At 44.9% G+C, this 12,521-nt stretch overlaps 1 protein-coding gene across 1 annotated transcript; it reads left to right on the top strand.

Annotated features, from left to right (window-relative positions):
• Positions 1 to 1,026: 1,026 nt before the first annotated feature.
• Positions 1,027 to 11,464, top strand: LOC118075279 (perilipin-3-like). The gene is made up of 8 exons (XM_035097182.3): positions 1,027 to 1,064; positions 3,730 to 3,820; positions 4,341 to 4,536; positions 5,718 to 5,800; positions 7,086 to 7,326; positions 8,683 to 8,900; positions 9,470 to 9,610; positions 10,786 to 11,464. Exons 2-8 carry the CDS (start codon positions 3,758 to 3,760, stop codon positions 11,134 to 11,136), a joined length of 1,293 nt encoding a protein of 430 aa, XP_034953073.1. The 5' UTR covers positions 1,027 to 1,064; positions 3,730 to 3,757; the 3' UTR covers positions 11,137 to 11,464.
• The last annotated feature ends 1,057 nt before the right edge of the window (positions 11,465 to 12,521 follow it).

Consider the following 12,521-nt stretch of genomic DNA (forward strand, 5'->3'; position numbering starts at 1 on the left):
CAAAGATTCCTGCATCACAGGGGGTTGAACTAGATGACCCTAACGGTCCCTTCCAACTCCATGATTGTGTGTTTACTCAGAAGTAAATCCCTCTGAGTTCAATGAGTCTTGCTCTTCAGTAAGTAGGTACAGGAGCCATCTCCACAGAGCACAATAGATTGTTTCTGGTTACTTTTCTAAACATTCTGTCAAGGGTGGCCCGCCTTTTAACAATCTCACCATTGCTATATAAGACAACAGTGGGTTTGAAAGGTTTGTACTGCAAGTGACCTTAGAGGTTGAAGTAAGTAGGAGTCTGATTTTAGGTAGCTTAAAGCTGTTGGACTTTGAAATTTTGTTTTTGCCTGGAATGTGCTTTATTGTTGTTGCGCGGCTCCATTTATTACCCTTTTAAACAAACTTTGTTTTAGACTTTGAGGGGGGTCTGCTTAAGGAGTAGCTGCTCTTTCTCGGTGGAAACATGTAACAGGGTAGCTGGGTGGAGCCCCCATATTTAGTGGCAGTATACCTGGAGACAAATGAGGGGAGGGCTGCTGGCTTTTTTGCCCCGGCTTTGCATGAATGAAAATGAACTGTTGGTTCAGGTGAACGCAAGTTTTGCATGGCAGGGATTGCATCCTGACTTTTTGTGTTATGCAAGGAGAAACACTCTGCAAACTCTTGATTGTACATAGTACTTTCAGTAGCACACTGCAGAGACTATTCCAAAATATTTTGTCTTAGTGATGTTAGATGGAAAAACCTTTGACAACCCATTATAGTAAGCCTCTAACTAAATAAACATGCCACTGTAGACACCAAATCCACATCATTCTACATCCAAAGGTGGGTTCCTGTATTTCTGCATGACTCAGCAAGCTGTTAACTATATGTAAGGCTCACCTGAAGGCCTAGCCCCCCCCCCCCCCCGGCCATCTGATAGGACCATTTGTGTTTTCTCCCCTCCTCTTGGGGAGTTTTCCATTACCAGAAATATCTGGGATTGCCCAATTCTCTTTTTCCTTCATTCAGTGGGCTGACTCTGCAACCTCTGACTCCCTCTCATCTGCAATCTACTTCAAAATGTGAGTTGGTATATTTTAGGACTTGGGCTAGTTAATTCTATGTTTTGTTTTGCAAAAGCAGTTTTCCGTTTTTGAATCTCTCTTGGTTGCTAAATATACAGTGGTACCTTGGTCCTCAAACGCCTTGGTACTCATTTGGAACCCAAACACTGCAAACCCAGAAGTAAGTGTTCTGGTTTGCGAACTTTTTTCAGAAGCCGAACATGCTCTGTTTTGAGTGTTACGTTTCCATTTTGAGTGCCACACTTCCATTTTGAGTGTTACGCTGAGGTCTGTCTGTTTTTGCTATTTATTTTGCATTTGTTTTTGCGACTCTTTTTTGTTTTGTTTTTGTGACTGTGTGGAACCCAGTCCAGCTACTGATGGATTGATTGTGTGACTGCAGTACATTGTTTGTTGCTTTCATTTTATGGATCAATGGTCTCGTTAGTAAAATTCATGTTAATTTGCTGCTTTAGGGGTTGTTTTTTAAAGTCTGGAACAGATTAATCCATTTTGCATTACTTTCTATGGGAAAGCGTGCCTTGGTTTTGGAACATTTTGGTTTTGGAACGGTCTTCCGGAACGGATTAAGTTTGAGAACCCAAGGTACCACTGTACTTCATTGGGATATTTGCATATAAGCCTGGGATTGGCTTTATGCGGTCCCCATCCGTGCCACTTGGTGCAGACGCAAACCTGGCTTTCTTTAAAGCCTCTTGTTCTCCAGAAGTGCAGACTGTCAGCCTGAACCTTCTGCATGTTCAGGCAAAGGATTAAAATTTCAGATGGTAGCAGCACTTCTTTGGAGTAAGCAATGGAGGGCATCTTACAGCCTGCCTTACCTCGGAGGTGAAGGGTGCTGAAACTCATATGTCATGGGTAAAAGTCTCCTCTGATTAGATTGTAATGCTTGCTGTCGTAGGTTTGTAGTGCAGGAATATTGCATCTCTCCTAACGAATGCTATCTGTGACTGAGCTAGGAGATAGGAAGCTTCAGGTCCAAACTTTTGCTATCAAATTCCTGGATGGGCCTTTGGGCAAATGTGTGTCTGCTTTGGCTCCAATCTGTAATAGGAAGATAATAACTGGCCTACTTTATTTGGAATTGCGGTGACAACATAATTGTCGGTATAATTACTTTCCCTTCACCCTAAGGTCCCAGGGTGGGGGGTTACAACATTATAACAGTGTTTCCCAAACTTGGGTCTTGTTACATGTAAAAATGCCAATCTCAAGACTTGAAGCCCCGAGACCCTAAAAATAGATCCTGAGCAAAATTGGTGAAGCAGCAAAGTTTTATTTAAAGTGCACACCTGCGAGCGTGAGTGTCAACCTAAAGCAGGCACACCTGAAAATCATCACTGCAGAAATTTTATGCTATCTCCGAGTGCAAAATTCCCTCCCCTGTCCAGGGGTCACAACCTATCATGTCCGCCTATTACAATACTAAATTCTCTGCCTGTTACCCTTCTTCCATTCATCTGAATCTGGCAACCATCTCTCATATTTGTGATTTCCCTTATTTGGCATTATGTTTCCACCCCTCTACATGCTGTTTTTGGCAATAAAGCCATGTTCCTCTATTTCACTGAAGCATGCAAAATTTGTTCTGTTTGCTGTTCTTCTTAACCGCCGTTTCTGCAAAAGCATGTAACACCTGTTTTGCTAGCATCTTTAACTACAATTTGTTCCACAAGCTATACATTCGTACCTTGGATCCTGAACACCTTGGGAGTCTAACGACCCGGCTTCCAAACGATCGAAAACTGGAAGTGAGTGTTCCGGTTTTCGAATGTTCTTTTGGAAGCCAAATGTCCGACGGGGCTTCCACAGCTTCTGATTGGCTGCAGGAGCTTCCTGTAGCCAATAAGAAGCCGCACTTTGGTTTTCAAACATTTTGGAAGTTCAATGGACTTCCGGAACAGATTCTGTTCAACTTCCGAGGTACGACTGCGTTAGAAAATCCCCAGATGAAAATCCCCTAACCATTATAACCTTATGGCCTTATGATCTTTATAAAAAAGGCAATTAATAAGAGCAACATTTGTTCTGAAAAGGCAATAAAAAAGCAACATAAATTATTTTTCTCAGGTCTCCAGTTGTTGTTGGACTACAACTCTCATCATCCCTAGGTATCGGGACCAGTGGTCAGGGATGGTGGGAATTGTGGTCCAAAAACAGCTGGAAACCTTGGGTATGCCAGAAAGGGAAGGAGTAAACCTGTTGGCTTCATTTAGAGCAGGCATGCCCAACCTGCGGCCCTCCAGATGTTTTGGCCTACAACTCCCATGATCCCTAGCTAACAGGACCAGTGGTCAGTGATGGTGGGAATTGTAGTCCAAAACATCTGGAGGGCCGAAGTTTGGGCATGCCTGATTTAGTGTAAAGATAACTAACACACCTGTAGTATCCTTTACCTTTATTTCGTTTGACCTCTTGGGTACTCTGGTGGTTAAAAGGATCATGATGGGGAAGGCTGTGTTCAAGAGGGATTGTGAGAGAGCAGTATGGGGATGTTGGAAGGAATCTGAGTAGAAACCTTGCACTGATTCTTAATGCTCCCTGCAAAACAGATCACCTTAAGTTCAGAGTATATTTCTATTGCAGTTCTCAAGTAGGTTTATGAATACTTTCTCCGCTGTGTGCAGTGGATGTTCTTATGGTAGCTGACACTTCTCTTTAGCTTTCTGCAGCGACATTTCATCATCGCCATGTCTAATAACAAAGGAAATGGGGAAGCTGCAAGCCACGAGATCACCGAAAAGGGACAACAGGTAAGGTGGTCCTCGCTGAACCATTTAAGCTTTAGACTTAAAGAGCAAGTTAGACTGACTACTTCCTCCCCAAAGGGTATTACTACACAAGGAAGGGTTTTCTGGTGTTTTGTATTCTTACTTGGCAGTAACTGCAGGCAGCTGGACTCCAAATCTGACTAGAGCTACAATGCCTTTAAAAAAAAAAAACCATGCAAGGCTTCCATGCCTCTGTTATGAACCCTTAAAGGAGCCCAGCCTAGGTCATTCTGCAGAGCAAAATATTCCACCTGCGGTAGAAGCCGCCTGGTATAATTATGCTGACAGTCAAAACGCAGAACTGATGAGAGGAAGATAGAGTGTTAAGCTTTATGATTCACCCACACTAAGCTAGACGTAGCTCAAGGCACACCTGAGAGTTATCGCTGGCCTTTGTGAGGATGCTTTTTGACTAGAACTCTTGCAGTCCCAAGAAAGCAACAGTTTAGCATCTCCTCTAGGGTCTAAGAAGGTGGTGACTCAATGCAATATCTCTTCCCAGTGTGTCATACAAAGGCTAACTGATCTGCCCCTGGTCAGCATTACCTACGAGATCCTTTCCACTACTTATAACTCTGCGAAGGGGTCCCATCCAGCTATCCATGCAGTCTGTGGTATGACAGAAGCTGGAGTGAAGAAGATTGCCTCCTCGGCAGTGAGCGGTGCACAGCCTGTCCTGAATAAGCTTGAACCTCAGAGTAAGTAAATACTGGCTTGATAGCTTCTACACTTAGGAATGTTTTGGCTCCCTCCGAGGTCTCTCATTTAGGTGCGGGTGTCCCAAGGGTCCTCAGTACCGGCAATGCAAGCCTAGGAATCCATTCTAAGCTCCCCACCCTTTGATGGGTGATAAAAGGGTGGGCTAATATGCAATGTTTATACAGTATATACCACCAATACAAAATATAATTATATTGTTTTTAATTACAATATTGCAATGCAAATACAATATTAAAAACCAAATACGTACCATTAAAAGGCTGAAGTAAAACTAACCTGCGCTTTGATTGCACTCAGTCACCATTTTAGTTTTGAGGTAAAAGGTAAAGGTAAAGGACCCCTGGACAGTTAAGTCCAGTCAAAGGCAACTATGGGGTTGCGGCGCTCATCTCGCTTTTCAGGCCAAGGGAGCTGGCGTTTGTCCACAGACAGCTTTCCGGGTCATGTGGCCAGCATGACTAAGCTGCTTCTGGCGCAGCAGAACACCATGATGGAAACCACAGTGCACGGAAACACTGTTTACCTTCCCGCCACAGCGGTACCTATTTATATACTTGTGCCTGTATGCTTTCGAACCGCTAGGTTGGCAGGAGCTGGGACAGAGCAACGGGAGCTCACCAAATCATGGGGATTCGAAATGCTGACCTTCCGATCAGCAAGCCCAAGAGGTTCAGTGGTTAAAACGAGATTGCATTTTAAGCTGTATTTTAATCAATTGGGGTTTTTGTTTTGTTTTTAACTGTATTTTATATTTGGTGTTAGCTGCCCTGAGCCCGGTCTTGGCCGGGTATAAATAAAAAATTATTATAATATTATTATTATTTAGACCACAGCGCCACCCATGTCCTTTTAGTTTTGAAAGCTGAATTGAAAATGCACCAAGTCAACTCAGGGCCGTCTTAAGCATATCTGGCACCCTGGCACCGTGGTGCGAAGATCCCTCCGGCGCCCGCCCCACCCTGTTTCCCAGCACGGCTGTCTGGCGGGTGCAGCGCAGCGCCCCCCCTGGCGGCCTGGCGCAGCGCGCCACCCAGCCTTACCTTAGAGTCGGCCCTGAGTCAACTTCTAAGTAGCCAACTGGTTTTCAAGTAAGTTTTGATTTTGAAGGAAGCGATGAGGCAGCCATTGAAAGGCTAAATGGCTTCTTCTCTTTTAACAGTCGCTTCAGCAAATGCCTATGCCTGTCAGGGCCTTGACAAACTGCAAGAGACTCTGCCTGTTGTGCAGCAGACTATTGAAAAGGTAATGGCTCCACCTCTGCTTCTGTGTAGACAGTCAGCCCCCACCCCTCCGGGGCATCCTTTTTATTACACACTAGCTGTACCCAGCCACGCATTGCTGTGGCTCATCCCTGTGACTCCCCCCACCCTGTCCCAACCCATGACCCACCCCGAACCCGTCCTGCCCCCACTCCCAACCCAGACAAGCCCCCACCTCCATTCAGCCCTGTCTGCTGTTTTGTTCTTCCCTGTAAACCCGAGCTGAGCTGTTTTGGAGAGGGAAGCTTTTCTAGCTGCAGTGCCGGTGGAGTCACCGCTAGAGGGCAATGTTTTGCAACCTCTCATGTTCCTGTTTTTCTAGTTTTTCCAAAAAACCATGTTTTTACCTGTGATAGGTGTGACATCTGTATAATCGCCTATTCGCATGTGACGTTGTGTCCAAATTTCAACACAATTGGTCAAGTGGTTTTGGAGAAAAGTGGAATATAACAAACATGGACAGCTTACATTTATATAGAGAGAGAATTACGATTATTTGTGCCCTGGTGCTATTGGGGTGATCATGCACATTCCCACTTTCATTACTGTTTGTTCCTGCCAAAATTATAGCGGTGGTCACACTGCTTCATTTCCAAGCAGTGCATGTCCTGTAACTTCCTGCTGAAACCCCAGAACTTTTTTTTTTACCACAAATGTTCCTGTTTATTTTATTTATTTATTTTTGTCCTGCTTACACCGTGCTATAACTCCTCCAGGCAGCAATAACGTGATAGCGTTGGGGACATGTTGCAAAACAGCTAATAAAGCAGAATAAATCCATCAGTTGTGAACTGTTGTGGTATATTCAACAACATGATCTTGACACAACAAAACTCCGGTGTGGAGGACCCCAACAGGCCAATGGTCTGACTCTGCATGAGACAGCTTTCAACTTGGGTCACATTTCAATGTACCATCTAGCACAATTACACTGCCAAGATAATATCAGGAGTTTTACATGTAGAAACTTGACAGGGCTCATTTCCGTGCCCTGTGGCACGATTTCTCATATTTCTTTTGTTTGTTCCTAACAATCACCTATCTATCAGTGCTGAAAGGGGGGTGGAACAAACATTTTCCCCTCAGGGTTGTGTGTGTGTAGAATTACTGCCATCCATTGATGGCGTGAATCAAATCAGAGTCGATGACTGAGAAACTAGAGGTCCTTCCATATCTACTTGGGAGGGGCTCTGCTCTGGTTCTCGGCTTGGAGTTTCACTTCTCTTCTTCCTTGATGTGAGAATATCATTTAAAAATTCCTTCCGCAGGTAGTATTGGATGCCAAAGGCCTTGTCCTGGGTGCCAAGGATACAGTGTCGGGTCTGGCAGGTGGGGTCAAAGAGGCTACCCAGGAGAAGATGAAGATGGCCGTGTCTGCAGTGGTGATTGGCATGAACACCATGATGGAGGGCAATATGAAGCAGATGGTGACCAGTGGCATTGACCACATGATAGAGGCATCTGAGGAGATGATAGAATACTACCTGCCAGTAACAGATGAAGAACTAGGTGAGAATATTGCCGCTGCTTTTGTGAGGGAGAATGTATTTGGAACCAGGCAGAGGGCCTCTTCAGTAGTGGCACCTGCCCTGTGGAACGCCCTCCCACCAGATGTCAAGGAAATAAACTATCTGACTTTCAGAAGACACCTGAAGGCAGCCCTGTTTAGGGAAGTTTTTAATGTTTGAACTTTTATTGTGTTTTTAATATCCTGTTGGAAGCCGCCCAGAGTGGTTGGGGAGGCCCAGCCAGATGGGTGGAGTATAAGTAATATATTATTGTTTGTTTGTTTGTTTGTTTGTTATTGAGGTATGGGCCAAATACTTATTATCCATCTCGCTGTCTGAAATCTGGTCTACTGAAGTTATTTTAAAAATCACCATAATATTGTAGATTATAACCTCCCAGAGTGGCTGGGGCAACTCAGTTAGATGGGCGGGGTACAAATAACAAATTTATTATTGTTATTATTAATTAATTGTAAACCACTTTGATTTTGTGTGTGATTTAGTGGTATATTAACATTTTTAGAAGTGAAATAAAAATTGTACCAGCTCAAGAGCATTGTGCGGGGGGGGGGGGGCAGAGTTGACCAGAGCACATCTCAGGCCTTTTAAAAAAGATGGTCTCAAGCATCACAGGGGGTACTCTGCATCGTGAACAGATTTCCAGAATGCCATCTTGGTGGTGTTATGTTTTTTTTAAGTTCCCAGGCTCAACCTTCAACTAGGACTGGGAAAGTCTCCTGTCTGAAACGTTTGTGTGTTGTTGCTAGACCGTAGTGAGTCAGATGGGACCAATGGTGTGACTTGACATAAGTCAGTTGCTTGTCTTAGACAGTTTTTTAAAATCTTAAAACATTTTCCATTCATGCACATGGCACATTACAACCAAGTACAAGTCCCTGCCCCAAGAAGAATATGCTGGTAGACTGTGATATATGCTCACCTTCTGACTTGCTAAGGTATATAACTGGTTAAACAGTCTTAAGAAGATGGATGTTGTAGCCTGCCATTGAAGCTTTTTTGGATTTTAGTTTTGTTAACTTGTATATTAATGGTTGGAGTGTGGTTTTGGGGGGTTGTTTCGAGTGTATTATTTGTGGAGACAAAATTGGACTATAACAAAATTGGATTATAAATCTTTCTTTAAAAAAAAATCAATATGAAGCTGTATGATCAGACAGCATCACGTGAAACCATAAAGCTAGATGGGTAAAAGATGCTCTGAGCTTGTTTACATGGGTCCTGCTATAGCCATGGCTTCCCAGGTAAAAAGGTAGGTTTCTGGGGGGGTAGCAGAAATAAATAGCCACTTAAAATGCAAAGGAGGGTTTTTGTCGAGACCGTGTATGTTCTTTTCTAGCTGCCCTCGCAGCCTCTGTGGTGATAAACAACCCTGAAGAAGCTACTGAAACAGCTCCTGTCAAAAAGGAAAAAGAGGAAGAGAGTTACTATCAGCGCCTGGGCGCGCTCTCAGCCTTTTTCCGACACAGGGTCTACCAGAGTTCTCTGGCAAAGATGCAAAGGATCAAGCGAAGCACTCGGGAGATACTCTTCCAGCTTCAAGAAGCGGTTCTGTTGGTAAGAACTGAGCTACTCCTCTGGTTCCAAGATCTGGCTATAGGACAGAGGTAGCCCCACCAGAAGTTGCTGGACTACAACTCCCATCAGCCCCAGCCTGCATGGCCAATGGCTGGAGGTGATGGAACTTGTAGTCCAACACCATGATGTTGGATATGCAGAAGGATTAAATGGGGTCTGGGCAAGTGGAATAACCACTGAGACAGAAATGCTTGACACTTGAAGGAAGATAGCAATAGTGGCGCCAGGCATGGCTCCCTTAGGAGCGGAAGCCACCACTGAAAAGGCTCCTTTTGTGTCGCAGCTCTCCAGACCTCCCCTGGAGCAGAGATGAGTATAGTGAGTACTCAACTAAAAGCTCTTGAAAGTCTGATCAAATGCTGTAACTCCTTTATACTAACTTCTGTGGCAGAAGATTGAAGTGGCTTTTAAGATAATTCTTGAAAGGTCTCTAATGAAAGATGGAATGGGAGTGGCTGGATTGAGTTCAGGCTGGTGAGCTAAGAGCAACAATAGCTGCAAGATACTTCCTTATACTGAATGTTAATATTTTGAAAACTCCTTTCCAGATAAAGTACACCTTGCAGTCTCTGGATAGGCAACTGAATCCGAACGTTGCTAATCACCAGAAGGAAATGGAACCAATTTTGGTGGAGTGGAATGGGAGTCTTCCAATGCCAAGTCAGAGCTATGAAGAGCGTCTCTTAGAGGTATGCTTCAGAGGTAGCAGCAGTGTTTCCCAAACTTGGGTCTCCAGCTGTTTTTAGACTACAACTCCCATCATCCCTAGCTGGCAGGACCAGGAGTCGGTGATCATGGGAACTGTAGTCCAAAAATAAGTAGCGATCCCCAGTTTGGCAAACACTGGTGTAGACCAAGTATGGAGAACCTGTGTCCCTCTAGATGTTACTGGATTCCAACTCTCATCACCCCCAACCATGGGCTGGTGCTGATGGGAATTGGGATCAAACAACACCTGAAGGCTACAACTTTCCCACCCTCCCCTAGTGTAAACAACACTTGGCTATATGGACCAAAGTTCTGACTTTGTACAGGGCAGCTTCCTTTGGTGCATTTCTGATGCTAAGCAACTTTTGTCCTGGGCAGCTGCTGGATTTGGGGTGGGTGGAGTCTACCCTTCCTGAAGAGTGAGAAGTTTATGCAAATATTTGCTGCAGTTCTTAATAAACATGAACGAAGACAATGTCAACACCAAGGGTTGGTTCAAAGCTCCTTCACTTGAGCAAAAAACATCTCTCTGGCCTCACATGGGCAGAAGGGAAAGCAGTGCTTGACTTCCCCCAGACTGCAGCCTCCCCAAACATACCTGCCAAGTTGCTGTCAGAGAAATAAGGGACCGGGCCGGAAATAGCAGGCCGGAAGTAGCGCTGCCGCCATTTTGGAACTGGGCGGAGCATGCTCAGAAGCGACTTTTGATGCTGCTTTGCCAAGTTCCAAAATGGCTGCAGTGTGACTTCTGGCGCGGCAGCCATTTTGGAACTGGGCAAAGCAGCATCAAAAGTCACTTCTGAGCATGCTCTGCCCAGTTCCAAAATGGCCGCCACGCCAGAATAAACCGGGGAAAAACAAAAAAATCCGTTTTTTCAGCTAGGAACAGCTGGAAAAAATGGGGATTTCCCGGGGAAAACAGGAGACTTGGCAGCTATGTCCCAAAATGGCTCCAGAGCACTGGAGTGGTGTGCGCCAAGCAACATGGACGGTTGCAGCCTTGGGGAGAAATCAGTACTGCTGTTCAGTGCATGAGTAAATAGATGTGCCTTCTCCTCAGCCTCTCTCAAATACTTGTACAGAAAGCGTAGTGTGGTGGTATACCGTACAATAAACATGTCATCTAACAAGTCCTCTCTTCCCTTCCACTCCATAGCAGGCAGAATCGCAGGCTCTAAGCTTGACCTACGGCATCAGCCAGCAGATGCAGAATATCTGCCAGAGATTCTTGGCTAACGCGCAGGGCCTCCCTGTTGCTCTCCTAGAAAAGGTGCAGCAAACATATAACAGCATGGAAGAGCTGCAGGCGACCCTCTCCGGTGCCAAATCCTTGAAGGACCTTCCCAGTGGTAACCTGAAGGAGAGCCAGGAGAAGATTGAGAAGGCCCAGGAGACCATCTTTGAGACCATGGAACATGTGATTATGACAACATGGGGGGCTAGGCCCTTTTTTCCTGCTCAAACCTCTATGGTAGAATCTGAAAAGGAGGCAAAGGCAGAGGCCTAAAAGAGTGCCAGACGTGGGGTTCTGCTTGGAACCTGTCTAATTCTCTTGGAGCAATATGTAGCACAGACATAGGCAACCTTGGCTCTCCAGATGTTTTGGAACTACAACTCCCATGATCCCTGACCACTGGCCCTGTTAGCTAGGCATCATGGGAGTTGTAGTTCCAGAACATCTGGAGAGCCAAGGTTGCCTATGCCTGATGTAGCATAAGGATTCTGACTTCTGAAAAAGTGTAAGAACTAAAATTGTCCCTAATGGTAAATTCCTTAGACTGGTGATGTTTCTAGGGAATGAGAGATGCTTCCAAATGGATTAAAACAAACTGTTTTATCAATTTTGCACGCACCGTATGTTTAAAGTTCATGACTTCACCCCCACCTTCCAAAATCCCGGGAACTGTAATTTGTTATGGGTGCTCTGTGAAGAGCAGTCTACAGTTCCCAGAATCCTTTGGGGAGACCATGTGCTTTAAATCTATGGTGTGTACAACTGTACTCCTTTTTGATAATTATATTGAGCAAAGCCATATTTCTACAAATTCAAAGGTTCAACTGACCTTGTCTGACGAGCTGCAGAAATCTTAAGGGGCCTTCTATGTGGGGGGGCAAATACAGATGCAGTGTTATATAAATGTGTCTTGAGAATTTTGTAAATAAAGCGTGGTGAAAAGCTGAGGTGAGTTATTGTTATTGTTACTGTTCCTGAACAAAAGTTTGAGCTGCTAGTGCTCTACTGCACTCTTGTCCAAAGCTGGGGGGGGCGGGGTTATCCCTCTGGAGCACAGAAATGGCTTTGTGTATACCAGCCACTGTCATGGCCTCACAAAATGGCCAAGATCAGCAAACACCTTTTTGTGCCCAATAACTAGTAAATTGCTACTCTTCCTTTTGGGCAGAGGAAGCTTCAAGCCATGGCTGCAGTATACCTGCGGGCTGGAGGTACCCCATTGTAGTGAAGGAGACGTAGTCGGGAGTTGTAGCATGTAAGCTGTGCGAAAGCAAGCTGAAATGCCAGCTCCGCCGGAGCTCTTTTTATTAGCACAAGATGCAGAACCAGTCAGATACGTTTTGGACTATGCACCTATGCCTTACAAAGTTATTTCGGTATCTGTTTCCACAGCATCACTTTCCCCTTGAACAAAGTTCAATCGATAATAAGTTTGCCTCGCGCCCATGGCAGATTCCTACACCCCACCATGGCTATAACCAACGGTATCTAAAGCTACTTGGAAGTCCTGGAGAATCAATGGGGGTCATGTTCCCCCAAACTTTCTGCCAGAACAAGTTGCCCACAAGGGCAACCAAGTGAGTTCAGGCCCCAAAACCAGCTTTTAAAGCTGACCAAAAGGTATTAGCTAATTGGCTTTGTCCATTTGATGGGGTCAT

The sequence above is a fragment of the Zootoca vivipara genome, chromosome 15 (assembly GCF_965207765.1).
Source record: "Zootoca vivipara chromosome 15, rZooViv2.hap1.1, whole genome shotgun sequence".
Classification (NCBI taxonomy): domain Eukaryota; kingdom Metazoa; phylum Chordata; class Lepidosauria; order Squamata; family Lacertidae; genus Zootoca; species Zootoca vivipara.

Excerpts from the sequence above, each read along its gene's own strand:
- LOC118075279 (XM_035097182.3), top strand. The coding sequence starts at position 3,758 with ATGTCTAATAACAAAGGAAATGGGGAAGCTGCAAGCCACGAGATCACC. Across the intron at positions 3,821-4,340 it reads TCACCGAAAAGGGACAACAG|TGTGTCATACAAAGGCTAAC; the intron begins GTAAGGTGGTCC and ends ATCTCTTCCCAG. Across the intron at positions 5,801-7,085 it reads TGCAGCAGACTATTGAAAAG|GTAGTATTGGATGCCAAAGG; the intron begins GTAATGGCTCCA and ends TTCCTTCCGCAG.